The sequence below is a fragment of the Natator depressus genome, chromosome 3 (assembly GCF_965152275.1).
Source record: "Natator depressus isolate rNatDep1 chromosome 3, rNatDep2.hap1, whole genome shotgun sequence".
NCBI lineage: Eukaryota > Metazoa > Chordata > Testudines > Cheloniidae > Natator > Natator depressus.
Genome location: NC_134236.1, coordinates 20,233,600 through 20,258,582, shown reverse-complemented (window position 1 = coordinate 20,258,582; position 24,983 = coordinate 20,233,600). Strand labels below are relative to the sequence as shown.

Sequence of the window (24,983 nt, the reverse complement as noted above, 5' to 3'; positions counted from 1 at the left end):
GGAAGCGGGCGCCGCGGGTCCCGCCCCCGAGTGGGCGGAAGGAAGGGGGCTCCCCGGCCCTGCTGGGTGGGCCGGCCGGAGGGCGCGCGGAACGCGCGGGGTTGATACATTGTAGCGCCCGCCCTGCGGGCTGCGGCGGCACCAGGTGAGCGGGGCTGGGGGGCTGCGCGGGATAGCGGCGGCGGGTGCGTGACTGGAGACAGGGGTGCGCTGCGCTTTGTGTCGAGTTCGCGGTGTCGGTCCCGAAGGGGCCGGCCTCTCAAAGGCGGGTCCCTGCCGTCGGCAGGAGAGGGGCTCGGGGGTGGGGGGAGAGCGCTGGGAGTTTCCCTGGAGTCTCCGCGACGCGGCAAAATCCTCCCTTCCTTGCAAGTGTGCGAGCGTTAGACAGTGCGGCGGCCCCGAGCTAGGGAGAGACCTAGGGCGCCCGGGTAGGACACCAGAAAGCGGGGGCTTCTTTCTTGCTGCTCGTTGACCCCCGCCCCCGGCCTCGGGGATTAATTCACTGGCCGCCCTTCTGTTTTGAAAGTGTGCGTGCGGGATTGCGGGTTGTCAGGGCCTGGTGATGAACAGGTCTGACCTTCCTTCCCCTTTCCCCTGGGTTTCGTTGCTCTGCACGGGGAGGTGGCGTCGTCGCCTGGTCTTGGTGACCTGGGTCGTTGTAAATAAACTAAAAGGCAGGGTACACGCGCCTGGTCATATTCCCTTGTGCCGTTGCTGGCGGTCTCTCGAAGTGGCTGCTGAGCGGGATGCCAGGCGTAGCTTCGCTAAATGACAATGGGACGCTACAGATCAGTCATTAAAGAGAGTCTGGCAGAGCTGTGGTTGCTAGTTGTTGCGGAAGAGAAGTTATATCTGAGTTAGGGGATGGTCCTGGCGGTGGATGCAGTACATTGGAGGTTTGCAAGGCTGCCACATCACCCAAATGGATAGCAACATGCATTTAAGGAGGTTGGAATTTTATTCCGCCCCCCCACCCGTGTGGGGTTTTTTTTTTTTTTTTTTGCATTTGACAGTTCAGAAAGTGGATATGTGATCCTGTTAGGGTTATAGGCTTATATGTTCAAAGGCTAGGGTAGCTTGCTGTATATTTGGATAATTCGTGGCTTATGATATTGCATACATGTCACTTTAACTGGAGCTGATCAAAACTCTTTGGCACAGTGACTTTTTGACCGTAATGAAGATGTGGAAGATAACTGTTTAGGTTAAGACTTTTTGGGTTTTTTGTTTTTTATCACCATCGTTTCTGTTCTAAAAAACAAAAATATTCTCCTTGGGCAAGAATGGAGTGGGAAAACCAAAAAGCTGAAAATATTTTCTGGTAGTGTTCTGTTTTTTTTTTTTTAAAGGCATTTGTCTCTTTGTTTCCTTGTACTCCCCTTTGTGCTTGTATCCAGTTCTTGTCTCAGACTTAGACTCTTTAGGTCAGGGATTGTATTTTTGTTCTATGTTTGTACAGTCTAGCACAATGAGGTCCTGGTCCATGACTAGGGTTCTAAGTGCTATCGTAATACAAATGATCAATAATAATAAAACGGATAGTAAATGATTAGTTCTTGCTCCAAAGCATTTATCATCCATTTTAGCAGCTGTAGTAGACCGTGTTTATGCTCTTCCTCTCATGGCTCTGTCACTTCCTCCTCCTAAGGAAAAAAAACTTAAATCAGTGTAACTACTCCCTGAACTCCAGATATGGGGGTGCTAATGTAGCTGTCCTTTGAAACAAGAGAAGCAGTGAGGTTGGATCTGTTTTCCTCACTTGAAACTTAATTTGTAGGAGGATAACAGTTAAACCGAGAAACAGTTTTTATGAGAAATTCTGTACCCACAAGAATGCATATGACAGGTCCCTGTTCCAAAGAGCTTATTGTCTGAGGCCCCAGTCTCATGGTTGGAGTCTAAATGATGGACTTGAGAGACATGTGAGGACGTAATGTACACAAGGAAATATATGAATTACAGGTATGATTACACAGATGTAGATGTCATGTTTTGATGGCTGAAAAGTTTTTAAAGTGTAAGTGCCCATTTTTGTGAAACTAAGGGTAAATTTATAGTATATAGTTTTGAGTGATATCTAGAAATGTCCACCAAAAGTTTGACTCTGAGTGAAATTACTTGGGTGAATTCCGTTGATTTGTCTTTAGTATGCTCCTGGGGGAATTCTGCACCAAATAAATAAATTTCTGTGCCAAAAATTAAACTCTATGCACAATATTTTAAAATTCTGCATATTTTATTTGTCAAAATAATACAGTATAATCATGCCAGTTTCAGTTTGTTTGGTATTTATTTCAAAATACCTGTCAGCAAGTATGTCTGTAACAATAAAGACAACAAAAAAGATTCAGTAAATGTTCTTTGACAAATGGATTCCTTACTAGGCATATTAATACAGAACTTTGAATAATAATTCATTTAAATTACAACACAGAAACAGATTTCCCACACTCCTCAGAAGCAGTGCAAAGGCTCGGGGGAGTCAGGAGTAACAGAGTAGCTGAGGAAGGTGGAAGTAATTGCTGTGAAGGAGCCCACGAGTGAACCTGGAGGGTTGTTGGGTGAGGGTGGGAGAAGTATGGAACATTTTTTGGATGGGGAGGGATTGTTAGGGAATTGGGAAGCCTGCCCCATGCAGACCCTGACTGACCCCTAGCCTCTCCATTCAGTCAAGGAACATTTGCCCATCCCGATGTATCTTTCCACCCACATTCAGCCACCTGTCCTCTCCCGTCCCCATGTGGCCTGCACATCCCCTCAGTCACACTTCATCCCCATGTGGCTCTGCACTCCTATCCTGCCTCCCTCATCCCATGTGGTCCTGCACCCCCACTCCCATTCAGCCCATGGCTCAGTGCTGTCGCCAACTAGCGCCTGTGCTCCTGCCCCAGTTTCTCTCCCCCACTAGCCCTTCTGAACCCTAGTCCATGTGACCCTTCCCCAGCAGCTCCATGTGCCCACTCTCTATCACCCCACCCTCCATATCTTGTGCCTCCTCACCTGGCTTCACGGGCAGGGTACTGTGAGAAAAGTAGCCTCTCCTCCTCCCTATCCAGGGCTGGCAGAGCTGGCTGCCCTCTCTTTTGGCACCACAGCAGCCTGTGGTGGGCAAAAGGTGTAACCGCAACATGTCTTTGGCAGAAATGTATTTTCCACAGAGAAAAAAAATCTGTGGGGGACATGAATTCTGCGCAACTGCAGTGGCACAGAATTCTCCCAGGAGTATCAGAACAAACTTAAGTGCTAGCTCCTATGTGCTGTAGACTTCCTTGCCAGCAATATTTGTTAGAGTGCAAGTCACTAATTCCTCCTAATGTTAAAGAATTTGACTTCTCAGACTAAATACTGATACAATCTAAATATAACTAATGTAATTTTTTACTCCAAACTAAATAATTATTCCATTGTATAAAGCCAAGTGTGTATTTCACAGCTGGATAAGTTTGTATACTGCTTCTGTAAGTGCAAGGCCTCTTTAGCATAGTAAAAACTTAGGCTGAAGCAAGTCTTCAAAACTGTCAGTGTTTTATAACAATTCTGATTACATTTTAACTTCATTTTTTCATTACTGTCAAATTACGTGGGTTCCAGACTTGAATATTGAATATTCTATACATATTCAACTTGAAGTAAATTTACCTTTGTTTTTAATAATGCAAATATTTTAAAAATGCAGATTTTTAGGTAGGTCAAATATATAAACAAAACTGTCTGTACTACCATAGCTTTGCTTCTATATGTGCTATTACTGCACTGTAAAATGGAGCAAGGACATTTTGTATACAGCGTTAAAGGGACACTAACTGTAGTCTTTTGACTGATACAGGAAACATTGCATAATCTAACCAGTTAAAGAAAAGAATAAATACATTTAGAAATGTATTACAGCAGTATTGATTTCATCTGCTATTTTTGAGAGTGTGTCTGCATTTCTGTTATAAACTTGTTTGTTTTTTGTTTTTAGGGGCTTTATATGTAAAGATGAGACCATTAATATCCTGTTTAGCATAAATATCTATTTGGTTAACTAAATAGGATTATGAATTTTTGGCCAAGTTTGGTTTTTGTTTTCTCACTATCTAATAAGCCCCAAAAGCAAGTGTAAGTTAGGGGGGGAACACTGATCCTAACTCTTTCTAGTTTTGCCTGACACTTTTGGAAGTATTGAGAGTGGTGTTACCTGTTCTCCATTCTGTAATACCTATGCACAATGTGGTGCTTTGGAGCCTGATCCTGCAAGGTGGTGAGCCCTTTCAACACAGGTGGTGCCCAGCACTTTGCAGGATCAGGCCCTCAAACGTGGTTCCAGCCTCACTAGGAATTTTTCTGCTACTTTTGACATGTCAATCTTTAGTTTTTATTTTGTTTTTGTGGCTTAATATCTCTCTCTTTGTGTAGAGATCAGGAGATAGCGCAAGAACAATATGGTATTTTTCAGTCCTGCTGACTCAGCACATTAATCCTGTGGTATATTTAGTGCTTGAAAATCCAGGATTTAGTCTCTTGCCACATATACAACAGGAATCATGACTTGACACAGCCAGTTTCTGGGACACTGCACCAATTTCTTGAAGAATAGGGAAGCCTTAAGGGAGGAAGTTGAAGGACACTGCATCTTTTGCTTATACGCACTGTTAAATGGAAGGTCATTGATGGAAATAAACTGTTACAAAGGATGCCTGCGACGGTATTATGGTCTTCTGCTACTGTCTGATGACACACTGCTGCCAAAATCTGAGAGAGAAGTTTCAACTAAATATGTGAAAATGAGGATGACTTGTTTGCTAAATTAGCATAAGAACGAGGGGATATTTTTGCATCAATGTTGTGTGGTGTGTTTTGGGGGGGGGGTCTTTTTGGGGGGAAGGTGCATTAGGTTATTACATTTTCTCAATCTTCCTCCTTCTAATGTTTTGAGGGTGAAAAGGGTGCTGGGTATGTTCATGATCAAATTAGAAGCCACAGGAAAGCAAAGAACCATCTGGAGACTTAAGAATCTGAAATCTTCCCAAGATAACTTTTAACCATAGAGAAACTGTAAACAATTTATAGCCTTCAAAAGTGTGCTACGTGTGTTAAGAATTTTGCCTGTTTCTTAAAAAAATTTCTTTTCATAATTAGGGGAAGCAGCAGCATGAAAGATGTTGACAAAATTGGAACTTTAAAAGAAGAATGGTAGGTACTTATTTTTTCTTTGTATGGTTCTGTCCTGTCTTGTACCGTCTCTTTATTAATTCAACATACCATTAATTAATAAATCAAACCTTCTGTAGTGTCTATGAAAAAATATTATTGATTTAGTGACTATGGTTTGATATGCACCTTTTATTTGGCTCCTGCCTTCAGGAATGAAAGTTGAAATAGAATCCAGTGATATTTTATTACATTTTTTTTTTTTTCAGGCTAGCACATCTCTTGTTGGCTTGTTTCTCACTGCCTCTTGAAGTACAAAGCTGCCATAACTAGCCGGCTGGCTAGAGCAAATGTTTCTGCTCCTATTATCCCACGTCACTGAGGTTTTTTTTATTATAAAGCACTGAGGAACACTTGCAATTAAAAACAAAAGCACTGTGTTGAAGATCTGTGTTCACTTTGTCCATCTGCTCCACATACATTTAGGTTTTTGGGTTCTTTTTTTTAGAAGAGGAAAATTGCTTTTGCAGAACACTTCTCATAGAACTGCAGACACAAATTCTAAGGTGGAAGCTTTCCAAGTAGCTGCATGAACATTTATGCTTACAAGTAAAATCATAAATCTGTCTGCCTTTCTACTTTGACCGTTGGAAGCCTTTACATTATATGTGAAGATGTCTAGTCTTTATGCCTATTAAAACCTTAGACTTTAAGGAAAAACACTGTAAATGCCTTAACAAATGCTTATAGTTCATCTGGTCTTTTGTGAGAGGGGCAAGAGGGACAATTCATCGTAATGATGTAGTGAAAATGGGTAACGGGGGGGGGGGGGAGGGGGAAGAATTGAATTTAATTTTTTCTTGATGTCACTAAACCAGTAAGATTGTTTCATTTTGTTTAAAAATGTTGACCTTGTATCTAACAATTTTTATGCTAATATTGGTCATACTGCAAACTCTGCAATGAAGATTCTTGTTAATACAAACGGACCTAATTATCATACTGAGCCATTCAAATGAACAGTATTTTTTTCATGAACATTCATTCTAACATGAAGTCCTAATTTAGGAAAAATATTCAATTTTCTTTTATATAAGAGTTGGGATTATTTGAACTGTTTGAAATACTTCCAGAAGTGCTAAATTAAATAAACTTGTCTGAGCTCCTCAGTAATGATTATCGTAGAAGTCAAATACTGCATGATCCTATCTGAGAACTTAAAACAAGAGGTAATCGGTCATTCAGAATGAACTATCTAGTTTCTAGTCAATGAAAAGACAACATAGTAAAGAGGAGTCTGTGTTCCTTTACACTGTGTACATAGCCGTACATAGCACTGTGGGTGGAAAATTGTACTAGATAGTAAAATGTTTTTGTAGGCTTTCACACCATGCTCATTTCCAGAATATCAAAGCCTTCCGTTGTATACTTCCAATAGGCTAGAGTAGCACTGGGAAACAGCTATACTCAGGTTTGTCAAATGCAGTGCTAAAGACCACAAGTGTCAGAGGTTTTAGGGATGTCGGGGTGAAGGGCAAATAACCAGAAAATTAAATACAGGAATGACTGATATAGAGACCATCTTTGTTTTGTAAATGACTTTTGAATTTTATCTCTGAAGAACTTGGCATGTATTTTTGCACAAGTGGCTCAATGAAAGCTAACTCAGACAACCGCGAATGTTTTTCTTAGTGGCAGGGTTGACTTACTATAGTAACAAGAAGAGATCACACCCTCTCATAGAGTTGGATTCCAAATTTAGAAGCTTCGGTATGGATGAATTTAATTCCCTTTGTACTATCTTTGCATGTCAGAAGAATGGTATAATGTGAATCTGCTATAGGCTGAGCCTTTTCATGAAAAGAATAGTGCAGCAAATAAAGCATATTAAAATCGTCCACAAGGCTGTTCTAGTTCCTGTTTTCTAACAAATTACAAAATACATGGGATATGGGGAGGAAAAGACCTTTTTGTATGGAATTTCTTGTGTCCTTTAATGTGTCTCCTTAAATGACTCATTTACTTCTATTTCGTAGGATGTGTAAACAAGGAACTGATGACCAAATTCCTAATGGTACAGAGCAAAGCTGTGAATTTTTTGTTGATAACCTTTTTGAAGAAGCTCAGAAGGTTGGTGCTATATGCATGACACCAACTAAAGTTAAGAATGAAGTAAGTGGTCAGCCTTTTAATTTGTATTAATTTGTTAACGTGTCTCCACTGTAATCAATGTTTTATCATGCTGGGTATAAATTCCAGAACCAATTTACCAGGTGAAGGTAATGTACTGAATGTTAATGAATAGTAACTACTGAGCAGACTTCTATGTGGAAATCATCTGGTTAACTAGGAGAACTTGACATGGAGATCAAACTCTGTGGAACTGGAGTAATGAACCCTTTGTTCTCAAGAATGATGGAAAAGCATGCAGAAAAGCATCCCCACGGCAGTGCATAGCAGAGAGGAATATGCAACCCAAGGTTTTGATGTTGGACAGAGGTAACAGACAGTGCCATAATGTCTTATACATGTTCCCTCCAAAATGTATTGAGTTTATTTTATGGTGTGTCTAAACTAGTTGAAGAAAACTTCACTATGCTAATGAGAATAATAGTCAAGTCTTCAAACATTCTAATTTTAAAAAGTAATAATTCAGTACTAACTGGGATTCTAAAAGTCTATTAGTCAGTTTTGGGCTACTTAAGTGTCTGGAAAACTGGTTAAAGTAATAACTTTAGTTAAATCAATTTAAAAGTACCTTGAATCAATGTAAGAGTGTGTCCACTTGAAGGATTTAGCTGAATCAGTTTGTACACTGATTAAATAGGTACAAATTATTTTTGGGTAGATAAGGCCTAAATGGACAGTGAGCCGATGTGACAGTTGGATGCTTGGCACTGGTCTGTAGCTCCATGTGTCTTGTTCGTTCTCTCTCTCTCTCTCTCTCTCTCTCTCTCTCCCTGTCGTTGCATGGGGATTGGGAGGGATAGGAGTTAACAGGCCTTTTGGAAAAAGGAAATTCCAAAGAAGAATTTGGAGGAGGCAAGGGTCTTGATACAGCACCTTCACGTTTTAAAAGTATTTATAAAGGAGTATAGTTTGGCTGGGTCGCCTACTCTCTTTAGGTGGAGCATGCTAGAAGGCGAGCATTAGCCACCACCAATTTGGTAAACTTAATGTACCCTCTCTACACACATTCCCCCACCAATCATACATCATTTGAATGCCTGTTATGTCTACTTTGTTGTGAGGTATTATGTTGTGCCGTTACCATAGAAATGGGGATAAACAATGACCCCATCAGTATATTTAAATATTTGCATTCATTCCTGTTAGTTTTATGACTGTATTATTTCAAGACATAACACTGGATTTGTTTGGGACCTCAAAGCATCACGACAGCTATCTAAAGGGTAAAACAAAATCTAATAATTTTGTACAGGTATCATTGAAATGTAATAGTGCTGGTGATATTTTTAGACAACATCGCTATCATCTTGTTCACCAACATGACCCTGTCAAAAGTGTGTGGGTTACCACAGTCTTCATTGACTTGGCATGTACACAGTTCTGTGCAGCAAAGATTGTTCTAACTACGGACACAATTGATTATGCAGTGACCCCCTGCTGGAACAGGCACAAATAAGGTCTTGTAGAAACTCAGACGCCATTGGGCCCTTGCAGAATACAGGAAGTAGTTCATCATCCATATTTTTCCATCCATGTTGCAACAGTAATTCAATATCTGGTTTACCTAATGTACAAAGAAATCCAAATGGTTGTTTGTCAAGATTCTCTTTTGGTATGCTCTTCAAAACTCTCCTTATGTGTTGGGAGTTTGGCCCCTGACCTGTCCTTTTTTTGATGCCTAGATTGCAGTTTAAGCAATTCAGGTCTCTATGGGTCTTTTATTTCTCATTCTTGTCATACAGCACTGCACTAACCACTTGTTCATTTGAAAGCTGTTCATCAGGCTCACTTGCCAGAAGAACATCCACAAAACATTTGGATGATTTAAATTCCTGCTGCAGATTACTAGCAGCTTGAATAGCATCAGCTAATTTTATTGTGCTGCATAAAACAATCGTAGACTTGCTTTGACCTTGCTGTGCGTGGAATGAATTTGCAGAAGGGGGCTGGGGGGTGGTTTCTAAACTTGCTGGTAATTTGCTATTGGAATAGCTTGCAGTTTCTACATCTGAGGAAAGTAGGGTTTTATACCTTTGTAGCAGCTTGGACAGAAGAACCTTCTTGTACATAAAATCATTGTCTGCATGTTATCAGCTCATTTAAGAGTCAATGTCATAAGGTGACTATTGTTACAGTGTAACTAGATAATTTTGCTTTAAGATTAATTTTATTCAAGTAGGAAGAAAGGCCATGATGAGTGATTAAATTGCATCCTTAGCAATTAAGTCTTCTGCACAATGTCATCTCGTCTTTGAAGTGCTGCCTCTCTTATATTGGTTGCTCTTTCAAATGTTTTCTATTTTATGAAGTGGTTGTATAGTTCTGCTGGTCCCAAGATATTAGAGAGACAAGGTGGGCGAGATAATATCTTTTATTTGACCAATTTCTGTTGATGAGAGAGACAAGTTTTGAGCTTACACAGAGCTTTATGTTCAGTCTTCATTTTCTCAACCACCTTGTCTCTCTATTTTTTGAAGCTTTTCTTGTTTTCTCAAGCAAACAATGTAGCGGGACCAGTGACTCAAAGACCTGCTTACTCTGGTGGCTATAGAAGCTGGTGAACATATAACGCTCTGTGATCAGATTTAGAGTCTGTTTTCTTTCCTGGTTCAGTACAACTCTGACATGTGCCATGTTCTACTTGCTCGTATATTTCTAAAAGCAACCCCTGTGATAGAGTATTGGTTGCACATCATCTAAACTAGAAAATTAATCCAGTAGCTGCCAATACAATTAATCTCTCTTGGCTTTTGCTGCCAGCACCACAGAATTCTGCCCAGCACTGGTGGCTTAGGACAGGTTTACATTCTTTTGATTTTTCTTGACAAATAACTCACTTCTCAAAGTTTGTGGAGTCTTTTTCTCTTTAAGATATTTGTAGCCTCATGTCTACATATTCTGTAACTTCCCTATAGAAGTAAAATACCCAGTGTATATTGTTAGTAGTGCGACACCACTACCAGCAAATACTCACCAGCAACCACACAACAAAAACACTAACCCAGGAACCTATCCTTGCAACAAAGCCCGTTGCCACCTGTGTCCACATACCTATTCAGGGGACACCATCATAGGGCCTAATCACACTAGCCACACTATCAGAAGCTCGTTCACCTGGACACAAATCAGACATCAAGAATTATAACATTCAAAAGCCAGTCAGAGAACACTTCATTCTCTCTGGTTACTCGATTACAGACCTAAAAGTGGCAATTCTTCAACAAAAATACCTCAAAACCAGACGCCAATGAGAGACTGCTGAATTGGAATTAATTTGCAAACTGGACACCATTAACTTAGGCTTGAATAAAGACTGGGAGTGGATGTGTCATTACACAAAGTAAAACTATTTCCCCCCCGCCCCCACTGTTCCTCACACGTTCTTGTCAACTGCTAGAAATGGCCCACCTTAATTATCACTACAAAAGGTTTTTTTCTCTCCTGCTGGTAATAGCTCACCTTACCTGATCACTCTTGTTATAGTGTGTATGGTAACACCCATTGTTTCATGTTCTCTCTATATAAAATCTCCCCACTGTATTTTCCACTGCATGCATCCGATGAAGTGAGCTGTAGCTCACGAAAGCTTATTCTCAAATAAATTTGTTAGTCTCTAAGGTGCCACAAGTACTCAATTTCTTTTTCCTGGTAGTTGAGTTGTGGAAAAAGGGTCATGTCCTCTGTAGGCAGGACTAAAGTCTTACCTACATCTTCTAGATTTGTGGTCTATGGAGACAAGGGTAGAAGTAGATTCAGTGGATCAAGCTTTTGCATATAAAACTGTTGTGAGCTTGTGGGACAATTTCACTCAAATTCTATTTACTGGTAAGTAGTCTTTCTGTCGAATAGTTTGTGTTTTATATAGAAACTTTTATCTAAAGAGCCATAAAGCACTTGACAAACATGACTCACAGTACCCCTGTTAGGAAGGTGATTATTATTACAGATGGCAAACAGAGACCATCTTCAAGTGGCTTGCTCAAGATTACAGAGCAAATGAGCCAGATAAGGGAATTAGCTGCAGAAATCCAGTGCTCTAACTTCTCTCTCGACCACCCCTCTCAAAATTAAAGTGAAAACAGAATGTTGAATGATGCAAAACCTAGGATTCTAGATCTAGCATTTCTCAAGATAGGAGTTGTTTAATTTTTTATTGGCCACACTGTGGCATGGGGTGGGAAGACAAAGATGGTAACTGTAGTAGTGTGGTTGATAAAGTCTTGTCTTGTGAACTTTTTAACGCAAAGGCCTTTTACCATTCTGATTCTGCTTTTTAGAGGTGTATGGTCTTCTGCTCTCAGGTCTAGAAATGTAGATCTTTAGAAATGTCATTTTTGTCCCTTGCTGTTGCTATGTTTTCTACTGGCACTTGCCCAAGATGGATTATAGCGAGACTTGTGCCAGTGTAATTTTCAGTCCCTTGAGTGGGTGAGCTAAAATCATAAGGAGATGCTAGTATACTGAGTTGTGTTTTCCCATGACTTCATTGTTTTTACTTCACAGGCTGATATAATTATTAAACTATGGAAAAATGGATTTACAGTAAATGATGGTGAACTTAGAAGCTACAAAGATGTTACAAACCAACAGTTCTTGGATTCAGTTAAAAAAGGGTAAGTGAGCTTTGTCTGCTGAGCCGGATTGTGTTAATGCACTTCGTACATTATACTCTAATGCTGCATGAGCTTGTAACACAGTTGCTTTGTTTATACACTACAACAGCTGTGTATGAATTTATACTGCAGTTGTCTAAACTGGCCATTAGGGGTATGTCTGCGCTGCAGCTGGAAGGCGTGATTGCCAGCACAGGTAGGTAGACTCATGCTGGCTCAATTTGAGCTAGCACACTAAAAAGCTAGCAGCGTAAATGCTGTGGCACTGTCAGCAGCTCAGGTTAGTCACCTGAATCCAAGCGTGCTCTGCTCCCTGGGTCTGAGCTTGGGCTGATAGCCCAAGCCGCTGCCTGTGCCTAAACGTCTACCCTGCTGTCGTTAGCATGTTAGCTCAAGTTTATCTACCCATGCTGGGCAGCACACCTCCCAGTTGCAGTGAAACCTAATCTAATGCCTGGTCTACACCTACACGTTAAATTGACCTAGCTATATTGCCCAGGGCTTTGAAAACCTGTGTGCCCTGGGCGACATAGTTAGGTTAACCTAACCCCCATTGTAGATGCATCTAGGAAGAGTTCTGTCGACCCAGCTACCACCTCTCGGAGAGGTGAATTAACTACATTGAGGAAGAAAAAACTCTTCTGTCAATCTAGGAACCATCTACAGTACAGTACTGCAGCACCATAGCTGTGCCACTATGGCTGCTGTAGTGTAGACCTATTCTAACACTGCAAGAGTTAATGTCCAGCCAATATAGTAGCTTTTAGATGCTATGGTTAGTCACTCAAAAGTCCTGAAATAGACAACAGAATCCATGCCTTGAAGATGTTACTCTAAAGGTACAGTACAGAACAGAGGATAAGATCAAGTGCCTGCTGGTAGTTGCAGCTGAACTGCTATATGAAACAGATTGATTAACTTGAGTGTAGACCAGGCAGTACTCAAATGGTGCTTTCGTTGTGGATACTCAGACTGCTCAAGTTTGAGGCATGTTGGTGGGACATTTGGGGGGGGGGGGGGGGGAGGGGACATCTGCGGCCAATGCCCATGAATTTTTATAAAACTTAAGGTTGGTCAGGGTTTCAGTCAATTACCTTTCTCCCCCCTGCCCCCATACTAATTCACTATTTAAGCAAAATCTAAGTCAAGGTAAACTTTTTTTACAGCTATATGAATTTATTTAGCCATTGTCTTTTAAATTACAAATCTTCCTTTCCACATTGTTTCAGGTCTAATTCAGTGTTAGCAGCACTTCAAAAACATTGTTTCATAAATATGCTATAAAATCATTCTCCTCTGTGAATGCAACATACAAGAGTATGTGCTCCTATCCATAATCACAATGAGCAGCCTGTCATTAGCTGGGAAAGTACACAACTCTGAATCTATAAATACCCATATGCTGCTAGGGGAAGGCGAGGTGGGTAGGGTGGACAAGCTTATCTTCTAGTGAAATAATTACAAACTGTAAGCTTTCAGATGGTCCCTGGAAGGTAGTTAAATGTGAATAGAATATTGCTAGTCAAACAGTGTTTAATTCACTAAAGATCCTAGATATTCGTGATACTCTATAGAAAATACTAAAATACATACCTTATTTTGCTTACTCTATAATTACACCTGTTAATCAAATGAGTTTCCATACTATCTGTCTTAAAAAGGAATTCTGTACCAGAAAGGTGGTCTTTATCCCATTACCAAAGAATTAACATGCTGTAATGGTGTCTAGTATTAACATTTCACAATTTTTATTAAAGATACTGGTATTACATTTCTTTGTGTTTTGATATTTCATGATATCTTTTAAAACTGAACTGTAGTTTACACAATACCCATGATGTGTTGTCTTTGCTTTTTTAGTTTTTCACTTCCTAGTTACCTCATAATTCAGTAATTTGCAATGGATGCCTAGCTCATCAGTGTGATTTACAGATTATGCTGAGTATGCGTTAGTAAAATAGCTGCAGTGTCACCAACTCCTTTTTGTGTGGATGAGCCAGCCACATGTTAGTCAGAGCTGTGTTTCAGTTTTTAGACCAAATATTGTTACCGTCTTTTCTTCACATGCAGAGAGCCTTATTTTAATTTTATATGTATTGGATTTTTTTTAAAGGGAGTTGCCAATTGAGTTACAAAAGACGTTTGATGATGAGGTGGATGTGAATGTGGAAGATAAGAAAGACGAGGTGTATGTATTAAAGAAGCCAATATTTCACCCCTTTTCTGGACAAGGTTACCGGTTAGGCAGGTGAGTGGTCTAATGGGATGTATGCCTTCTGAGTGGTTTGAGGTAGGGGAATGATAACTCATATCTTCATCCTTTGTGTGCTATCTATAGTAGTATTTTCTCCAATGATGCTATCCTGCCATACAAGGATTTAAATGAAACACTGAATTTCCTCTTTAAAAGCAAACTATGCAAGACGCAGTCTATGGAGAAAAGGTGAATATGACATTCACTTAGAGGTTAGGACAATGGGCAAGAGGATCTTGACTAAATGAGCAAGTTCCTTGGTATTCAGCCATGTAATTTATCCCAGTAAAATAGTGTTTAAAATTACTGCTGCATACATTAAACTGATTATTTTTCTTTTTAATCTCCATCTCTTTAGTGTAGAAATTCTAATGATAGTTTTAAAACTAGACTGAGCTTATAAACGCTACAAATGGCATTGTGGTTTGGAGGATTGATTTTTGAGGATAGATACACCAGGAGCTTCTGAATGCTAAACCCAGAGATGCCACTTGAGTGCTGATCTGGGTACCTCTCTGCCTGCGGTTCTCTATCTGTGAAATAGGGATATTGCTTACCACATGGGAGCACTGTGCAGATTGTCAGCGCAATCCTTTGACAAATGTAACTATGTATGTGCCTCTTATTTCCAATAACCAGTCTAAAAATATCCCAACTGATAGCTGCTCTTGTGATTCTAAGCGAATTAGTGATAACTCTGTGCTCTAAAATACAGTAATAAAGTAGTTGGTTTTTCATAACCCTGATCGGGCCTGATTGATAGCTAAGTCCTTGCCTCAGAGTCCATAAATAACACTTGTTATTAATTCAATTGAAGTTGTATCAATGCTCCAAATTGTTTCACACACATTTAAACTGCCTGTTAAAATGATGTCTGCAGATATGGAGGGAGAAACGGCAATGGCGAAACTTTGGGTAAATATGAAAGCAGCCACCAAAATTGAGATAAATAGGAAAAGCAAAATCTGGCCTGAATAGTGCTGGAATTTGACTAAATGGTTGAGACAGATTGCTGACTTAAGTGGTAAGAGGCAGGGTTGTTGAGTTGTGCTTTGTCATGTCTATAGCACAGGGGTGGGCAAACTATAGCCCACAGGCTGGATCCGGCCCATTGGGGCTTTAGATCCGGCCCGTGGGATGGCGCTGCACCGCTCCCGGAAGCAGCCGGCACCATGTCCGTGCTGCCCTCACCTGTGGGTACCTCCCCCCGCAGCTCCCATTGGCCAGCTTTTGGGGGAAGGTACCAATGGGAGCTTTGGGGGGAGGTACCCACAGGTGAGGGCAGCGGGCGGAGCCCTCTGCTCTCCTTCTCCCAGGGGCTGCAGGGATGTGGTGCTGGCTTTCCGGGAGCAGCACAGGGCCAGGGCCAGGGCAGGCGGGCAGCCTGCCCTGGCCCTGGTGTGCACCGCTGCCACCCCGGAGCCGCTCCAGGTATGCGGCGCTGGGCCGGAGCCTGCACCCCTACCCTGAGCCCCTTCCTGCACCCCAATCCCCCTTCCCTGACCCCCATCCTGCACTTTGCACCCCCTCCTCTGCCCCAACCCCTTCCTGCACACCGCATCTCCTCCCGCACCCCAACGTCCTGCCCCAGCCCTACATCCATGGACCTGCATGCAATTTCCCGACCCCTATGTGGCCCGTGGGCCAAAAAGTTTGCCCACCCCTGCTATAGCAAGTAGTAATCCTGCTTTCCAACAGACAAACTAAAATCTGGAAACATGCTATTCTTAAACTTCTTTGTGTTCTGTTTACAAGTTTCATACAATGAAACATTTTACCACTTGCTCAGCATTTTTGTTAAGGTTTGCAAGTTCATGGTGTCTGTGTATATAATGTCTTCTGCAATTTCCACAGTATGCATCCGATGAAGTGAGCTGTAGCTCACGAAAGCTCATGCTCAAATAAATTGGTTAGTCTCTAAGGTGCCACAAGTCCTCCTTTTCTTTTTGCGAATACAGACTAACACGGCTGTTACTCTGAAACAAGTTTAAAATGTCCCCTCCCTCCCCCCCATTAGTCGAATCAATGGTATATTTTAGCTTGTTGTCTTTGTAAAAATAGTAAATATCATGCTAGTCTTGGAAACCTAGGCAATGCTTGGGGGTGAGTGGGGCGGTGTTATGCACTTGTCTTCATAATCTAACAGTTACTATCCTACAGAATGTTGTGATTCATTAAGGCAGGTATTCATTACTACTGAGAGAAAGGGTGCTATTTTCACTGATATAGGAAGGGACGGGACAGAATTCCTAAGGAGAATCATGGGCTATTGATGCTGTAGTCCAGGATCTGCTCCAGTGTGACTTCAGCTGCACTATACAATTTAGGTCTGGTCTACGCTAAGAGTTAAGTTGACCCATCTGTGTCTTTCAAAGATGTGAAAAATTCACATCCCTGAGCAGTGTACTTAAGCTGACCTAACACCCAGTGCAGATAGAGCTAGGTAGACAGGAGACCCCCTCCCATTGGCACAGGTAGTGTCAACACTGAAATGCTACTGCACAGCTGCTGTGTTTCAAGTGTAGACAAGCCTTTACTCTCCACACTTGCAGTTGTGTAGTTTACTAAGAGAATTTAAAAGGGAATTGTAGAAAGAACCAAACGTACAACTGGACAACCTACTTAAACTTGTGACGGATATGCAGAGTGGGTTAAAGCTTCTCTTATTAATACCCAGCAGTCCTAATAGACATGCTACCAACACTCCTGTTGGGCTAATTCTTAGTCACAACAATGGAAGACGTGGTAAGGCAAATATTATAGTCCTGGCTTCGGCACATCTGCCAATGACTTCCTCAGGCAAAGTTTCTAGTGAAAGAAGAGATGCAGGATTGGAACCAGTCTGTTACTTAACTTACTTGCATATGGTGAAAAATATTCAGCTGAACGACTGTTTTTTTTTTCTTTTTGTTCTGCAGGAGGACTCAATGAGACCAATTCTGAGTCCATTAAAATACTTTATTATTAATGGCGTGTAACTAATGGCTATATTATTATTTTTTGTATTCTCTGTAACTTAGTATGCTGCTGTTCCACTACTGTGTTGTAATGGTTTTGTGATTTGTAATAGAAAAGCTTGATTATGAATCCTGGTAGGCTTAAGATGTAAATTTAAAATTATATCTCAGAAATACATTAACCAAAAAGATAGACTAAAATCTCTTGTGGCAAAAGCAGATTTGCCCTGTAACGTGGTGTCCCTAGCCTCTGTTGGCCAGAAGCTGGGATTGGGTGACAGGGCATGGATCACTCGATGATAACCTGTTTGTTCATTCCCTTTGGGGCACCTGCCATTGGCCACTGTCAGAAGACAGGATACTGGGCTTGATGGACCTTTGGTCTGACCCAGTATGGCTGTTCTTTGTTTATCTGTGTCATAAACCTTTTACCATTAGACTGGGCAAAGCACTAGAAAACTTACTTTAGGGAGCAATCTTACATTGGTAGGGGATAGATCAAAGGGTCTAAGGTCTTTTGAAAATCTCATAAATTAAAGTTGAAAAATAATGTAAAATGAACAAGCCTTTAAAAGCAATGCTGTTTCTTAAAGGTCAGGATAAGATGACTTTTTTTTTTTTTTTGCTCTTGGATTTTAGTCTCAGTTCACACGACTAGAGGGCTTTACACGTCAATTTTGCAAGAGGGTGATTCTAGGTACAGGTATACACTTGAAAACTAGGCTGTTAGTTTTTTCATTTGTTCCCCATACTTCGATAAACATTTGGTAGCTTTGAAGTATTTTTTGTGCGGTAGAACTAGCTGTTCTAAGACTCAGTTATATAAGGAGACAGTTGACCACTTCATGCATGTGTAGCTGAAGTGGCCCATTGTTAGATTTAGATGTATTTCTGTTCTCCCTCAATGCTGCACACTCAACATTTTACTTTTGTGGTTTGGAGAACCATTGTAGTTTAGTTAGGTGCTTTAAGGTTAAGCAAGAGCAACAAAAAGAGAACAAAAGAGCAGGATGTGAGAAAAGAGAGTAGAAAGGTGAATTGGTACAGATGGATGACTGCTGACATGTGATTTTAATACTGATTTTGAATAATCAAATTAACCTGTAAGACTTTGGTTTTTTCCATTGTACCTCTGTGTTTTACCTAAACCCTAACTATTTGTAGTCTAAGTGCAAAATATCTCTGATCAGCATTACGTGTTGTATATAGTTGTAATCTATCAGCCATGATACAATTAAAAAGTTAGGCCACATAAATAGAGGAAGCCATATTTAACCCTTAATATCTAAAATTATTACATTGGTGGACCACTTATTGCAAGTATGTTTATAATTTATAAGATTTAGGACTAGCCTTTTTTTCAGTGTTTAGAGATTTATTCTGCCACACTTAGAGCAGAGCATCACTAATGGGTGATGTGTAATCTATTTTTTATGCTTTATAAAAAGGTAAGTACCACACACATCACAGTTAAGCCCTCCAACAAATTACTGTTAGCCTGCAAATTCTTCAGTCAAACTCCTGAAAGTGTTACTTTATTTCCTCCCAGTGAAGGATACATAGGCAACAGAACATCAAGTCCTATTATTTAGGCATTTAATTCTACATCTTATCTTTATCACTTAAATCTCTCTCTCAATCTCTTAGTGAAAATAAAGAGTATTTTAAATTATTTAACAGAAATAGGATATTCTCTCCCTTACATCATGTTTGAAGTTGTCAAGTCGAAGAGTTGTTGCATCTCTAGTAAAGTCTCAACCTTAATTTGTATTCCTAGGCTTGCTGCACATCTGTTAGTACACTCTGACAGGATTTAGAACCTCCTAGAAATGTTTCCGTTCAGTCAAAAAAATAGATGAGGTAATGACTATTCTAGCTTATGATTTTATGTGGACTGCATAATCTTTTTTTTTTTTTTTTTTTTTTTTTTTGGCTCTTCTTTCCAGTGCGACTCCAAGAATAATTTCTAAAGTGAAAAAGGACCTTGAAGCTGAGAACAAAAGGCCTCTTCCTTCAGTAACACTCAGTGATTTGGAACCAGTCACTAATATCCAGATCTGGTTAGCAGATGGGGAAAGGATAGTACAAAAGTTTAATGTTTCTCATAGGTAAGATTTATCTTATCACTATCCTATATAGGACTTGGAGGTGATTATCCCATTAACCCTTTTACACTAATACATCTAGAAATTCTTTAAGTATTTATATGGCCCCTCATCATCTGAGTTCCTCTCAGATACATAAAAATAAAGATGACTTTTTTTGTCCTTCCAAGCCTGTAGGAGAAACCAATCAAGTGCTGTATGTACCCATGTGCGACAGAAGGGAAAACAAAACATAACTGCCAATGAACGTAATAGACTGCCAAGTTAATTGATCAAAATCTGCGTAATACCAATTTATCAAGGCATAACTGTTGGATTTTTGTCATTTTACTGGCAGTTAAGTGTTTTTGAGGTGTCTATAATTCCTTGATGCAGGTTCTGTTATAGGGGATCTTTTAGGGACAGTACAGATTTTTATTGTTTTGTTTTAGTTTATCCTTTTTTGTACAGCTTACTTATTTTTAAGACCATCTGTCTTCAAAAAAACAAGTGTCTTCCAGGAAGTTCCTCCAAAGAATTTTTATGAGAAACTCGCTAATAAAAGCAATTGATTGGGTTTAAACACATGGCTGGGATTAAACACTAGTAGCAGGTGAGGATGGGGTGGACAGTACGACAGACGTGAGGCCTTGAAAAATCCACTTGCCTGGGTCAAGTAGAAAGCGTTCCCTGGTAAATGCCATCAGCGTCTAAGTGCCTAAGCTTTCATTCTTTAAAATTAAATAATTTTTTTTCTAGCCCTTATGGTTGCAGAGAGAACCTTTCAGATATGAACTTATTCTAACCCAGTGTCTGCAGACATAGGAAGAGGATTCAGAGCCGCTGCTGCTCATAGCTTTCCTGAGCTTCAGCAGAGGTGAAAAGGACCAGTGTCTCATCAACTTTCATTGCTGCTATTGAGAACCCTGTGGGCAGCAATGATCTGGGCAGATTCAGATTGATTGTGCTGCTGAGGCAGTCTGCTGGTGAGGAGGGCCCAAAAACTGAGGCTGGAGGGGAGAGGTAGAGTAGCAGAAATGCACACCCCACAAAGCAGCCAGGAAACTGAGGGAGAAGAACAGTAGTGGAAATCCCATCCACCCTTGCATCAGCTGGAAGATTGAGGTAAAAGGTGAAAAACAGGAGACAATGTTTCTCGTTCCTCTCAGCAGTCAAAGGGAGTTACAGGAGGTGATCCAAATTTTAAGAGAAACCCGGAAGCAGGGTCCAGGGTCAGAACACTGGTGGAATCCCAGCATCCTGCAGGGGGGAGAGCACTCATCTAGGTGTCTGTCCTGACAGTGTGGGTGGAACACTTCAAACCAGTCTGTGACTAATTTGTCTACTGGGTGTCTAATAAAACTTCCAAGCCCTGCAAGGGGCTGTGATAAAGCAGTAGTCCAGGGTACACATGTTTTTTAGGGGAAAGTAGGATCAATTACTAAAGGAGATTAGGTTGAAGAACTACAACCTTCAGTGACCTTTTCCTATAATTTACTATGCTGATAACACAACTGTAATATATAGAATGAATATCTTGTGCTATACATCTCTCTGAAGCAATTGAAGTGATCATAAAGCTTACCTTCAACACCAGTTCAGGTTGTATTGCTCTCTCTAGTACACTGTATATTGGTTTATACCCAGTCAGGGTGGCAGACTAAGCAGTTACAGGCTATCTCTGAATTCAACAAGATACTAGAAGTCTGAGAGGATCCATTTGTTAGTATTCACTGTCTCTAAAGGTCTCTAAAGTCGTAGAATCCAAATCAGGCCATTACTATAGTGGATCGTTTTTATTAATGAGGGGTGCGTTTGCATTTTGATTATTAAACCTTTTATTGGCGGGCTCAATATTTTTCCTATTCCAAAATATATAGGATTAAAATTCCTAATATGTTTTCATCCTAGTGCAAATAGATTCATCTTAACAGTTCTTCAGACCAGTCTTATCTTATACAAATTGTACTTGGTATGAGTAGAACAGCCCCTTTCACATAACCATATTGTCCAAAAACATTTAAAAGTGTTGTTCTATCATAACTTGTATTTGTGCTAGTGTACCAATGAGCTTCTGTGGTCTGTTGTACATATACATGCTGTCAAGTTTCCTTCCTCACTCTGAACTCTAGGGTACAGATGTGGGGACCTGCATGAAAGACCCCCTAAGCTTATTTTTACCAGCTTAGGTTAAAACTTCTCCAAGCTGCAAACTGTTTTACCTTTTGTCCTTGAACCTTTATGCTGCCACCACCAAAGTGTCTAATAAAATAACAACAGGGGAAGCGTCCACTCGGAAATGTCTCCCCTCACCTCCAATATCCCCCCAAGCACTACACCCCCTTTCCTGGGGAAGGCTTGATAAAAATCCTCACCAATTTGCATAGGTGAACACAGACCCAAACCCTTGGATCTTAAGAACAATGAAAAAGCAATCAGGTTCTTAAAAGAAGAATTTTAATTAAAGAAAAAGTAAAAGAATCACCTCTTTAAAATCAGGGTGGTAAATACCTTACAGATCAGATTCAAAACATAGAGAATCCCTCTAGGCAAACCCTTAAGTTACAAAAAGACTCAAAAACGGGAATATAGATTCCATTCAGCACAGCTTATTTTATCAGCCATTTAAACAAAACAGAATCTAAAGCATATCTAACTAGATTGCTTATTAACCCTTTACAGGAGTTCTGACCTACATTCCTGCTCTGGTCCCGGGAAAAGCATCACACAGACAGAGAGGACCCTTTGTGTGTCATCTTCCCCCCCCACCCCCCACCCCCCGCTTTGAAAGTATCTTGTCTCCTCATTGGTCATTTTGGTCAGGTGCCAGCAATGTTATCTTAGCTTCTTAACCCTTTACAGGTGAAAGGGCTTTTCCTCTGGCCAGGAGGGATTTAAAGATGTTTACCCTTCCCTTTATATTTATGACACATGCGCTGTAGTTAAAAATAACAGATTAGAAATTTTAAGGCAAATTCAAGGGACTTGTCTTTATGGTACTATGATATTCTTAACCATTATTATCATAAACATGTTTTTTCATTGGAGAGGGCCAGAAAATGGCTAAAAGCACTCTATAGTATGTGCTGCTGCTGTGTTTAAGTTAAGAGAAAAACAGTTATGTGCTTCTGACCTTAAATAGTTCAAGTGTAAATTCCACAACTTCTATATCTAACATGAATTTAGTGCTGGTGAAGAGTCCTGGGTGACATGGCTGAAGTCACAGAGCAGGTAGAATTTCAGGGTATTCTATGTGCAGAATTAAGGAGAGATCAGAATGAAGGCACGTTCAGATAGCATGCCAGTTGCTGGGTCATAGTGAATGCTGTGGGAATGTATTGTGTAGATTACATATAAGGGTTTATTGCAACTCATGGCTGCAAAGGAGAGTATAGTAATATATAAAAACTAGTTCCACTAGCAGTGCAAGAATCATACTTCGGAAACTGCCACAGAGCCTGCATGTATGCTGCATTGTGTGCATGACTTGTGCTCACCCCCACACCTCTTGAAAACAATTGACTCACATGCTTAGAAGCATTTTAACTTGCTGGATATTCTTTTTCCTTTTCAGAATAAGCCATGTCAGAGACTTCATAACAAAATATCAAGGATCGCAGGGAAGTGTTCCCTTCAGCCTGACCACATCTCTTCCTTTCCTAGAGCTGCTGGATGAGACTCTCACTCTGAAGGAAGCTAATTTGCAAAACGCTGTTATAGTTCAGAGACTTCAGAAAACAACTGAGCCTTTCAGAAGTTTATCATAGTCTTTGGTTTTAAAGGTACCTTGATTATGACAGTAGAACTGCTGCTGCAAGTAATGGCCAAAAAACCATAAAGACTTACCCGAACAAATTAGCTTTCAACTCACCAAAAGGCTACATATAAGTTGAACTTAGCTAGACAAAACCAAAAAAAAACCTGAACAGCAATATCTGGATGCACTGTATCATCTCCACAAAGCTGCACTCTTCTTAAAGAGCAAAATGTGTGTGTTGTGCTGTAGTTTGCGGTATTTTCTAACCATTTCAGTGTTTGGAGACCAGCAATAATGAAGCAGAGGTAACCTAGTAAGACGGGGCCCATCATCTAAGTTCCTTCTAGCTAGAAAGCACCGATGGCCTTTTAAAGGGATGTTTGGGTTAAAATCATGAGTCTAAAAGACTTGTGTTACTAACAGCATTTTAAGTGAAAATTAAGTCTTCTTTTATTTTTTCACTTCAGTTTGGACAGAGAAACATGAGTGAAACCAAGTGGTTTTGTTTCAATCAGTCAATTTCAGGTTGTGATTTTTCTTACACTAATGTTTATCATTGAAGCATCTGTAATCTAGACTTACATTTAAACACTTTTCACTATTTCCATAGAAACTCTTAAAGAAATCATGAAAAGCTATTGCAATTAAGTTCAACAATCTAAATTTTGGGACTTCCCTTTCAAAGCCTGTATAACACTTGTGCACATGGGAACATCTGAAGACAAGAATGAGTTGACTCCATTGCATGCTGTACGTGAGGTGCTACAACGTAGACTCCTGAGGTTTGCTATTACTAATGGTTGAAATAGCTGCTTGCCTCATTGGCAGCTCTGTTCCCATCCCCAAGACATGGAATGTCATGACAGGTGTGCTTTGAACTATATGTGCCACTAGCTGCGTAATCTAGTCTGACACATGTAAGACACAAGCATGACACCCAATAATTTTAACAGTAGACTAAAGATGGCTTCAGAGAAATATATAGTTTAAAATACAAACCTCCATCTATGCCAAATTGCCAGATATGGGCAGAGTTAATTTGCACATGTAAGTCTTCCAATAACATTTTAAAACCCTTATTTGGCAATAAAGAGGCTTCCTTCTCCTCTGTTCATTTGTTTGTTCTTTATATCAATCCCCACTTTCTGTTTAAGTTTGGTTTATTTTGCAATGTATAAAATATGCCTGTCATCGTGCTTTTAATTCGTGTCCCCATGGCCAATTACAATTAGTATGCCATACATTACCTGTTGAGAAACCAATATAAGGACTGTGTAGATTTTTGCATACAATTTTGCTAGACGGTTTGCATGAATCATTAAGTTCAGTAGTGTGTGGATTTGTGAATGGAGCCATAAAGGTCTGTTGGATGTGATTTTCCTGGACCCTTCAATGAAGAGTAACTGGTTTTGTGCTGCATTCAAAAGGGGAAATTGTTTGGTTTAATACTTGTATTCACTACAGTTAAGTGAGAGGGTTTGTTTTTTTGGGAAATATACAATTATGGCACTGCAGTGATCTTAGTTCTGCATAAATCCAAGAATTTTTGAACCCTGTCTGACTTGCTTATTTTGCTACATCATCCATACTGAGGTATGGGTGAAGCTGTCCGGACAACATGCGTGGTATGGTTTGAAATTTAGCTTTGCAATAATCATTCAATGGAGAGACAAGTTCAAAAAATGTATCTTTTTAAAAATTACCACTTTTTTTACAAATTTATTTTGCACCACTTAACAAAATTAATTACTTTTCATTCAGCTTGGATAACACAAATGTACAGCTCAGTTTTGCTTACTGTTAATTTCACTTGCTGACTCCTGTGAGCACAGCACATGGAATGTTCTGTTGCAAGCATTCTCTTTTTGACCCTGGTGCTAGTAAGGGTTCTAAAACCACTCTCCTTTCATTTTCTAACAAAATGGAAGTTTGGGTGCAAAACATCCTAATAATTCCAATCCTGGTAGGAACTGTGCAACTAAATCAGGTACACTC

General features: G+C 40.2%; 1 protein-coding gene across 1 annotated transcript; it reads left to right on the top strand.

Moving 5' to 3' along the window:
* Window positions 1-24,983, top strand: UBXN2A (UBX domain protein 2A). The gene is made up of 7 exons (XM_074947516.1): window positions 1-145; window positions 5,122-5,175; window positions 7,170-7,305; window positions 11,827-11,936; window positions 14,050-14,184; window positions 19,094-19,255; window positions 22,806-24,983. Exons 2-7 carry the CDS (start codon window positions 5,135-5,137, stop codon window positions 22,996-22,998), a joined length of 777 nt encoding a protein of 258 aa, XP_074803617.1. The 5' UTR covers window positions 1-145; window positions 5,122-5,134; the 3' UTR covers window positions 22,999-24,983.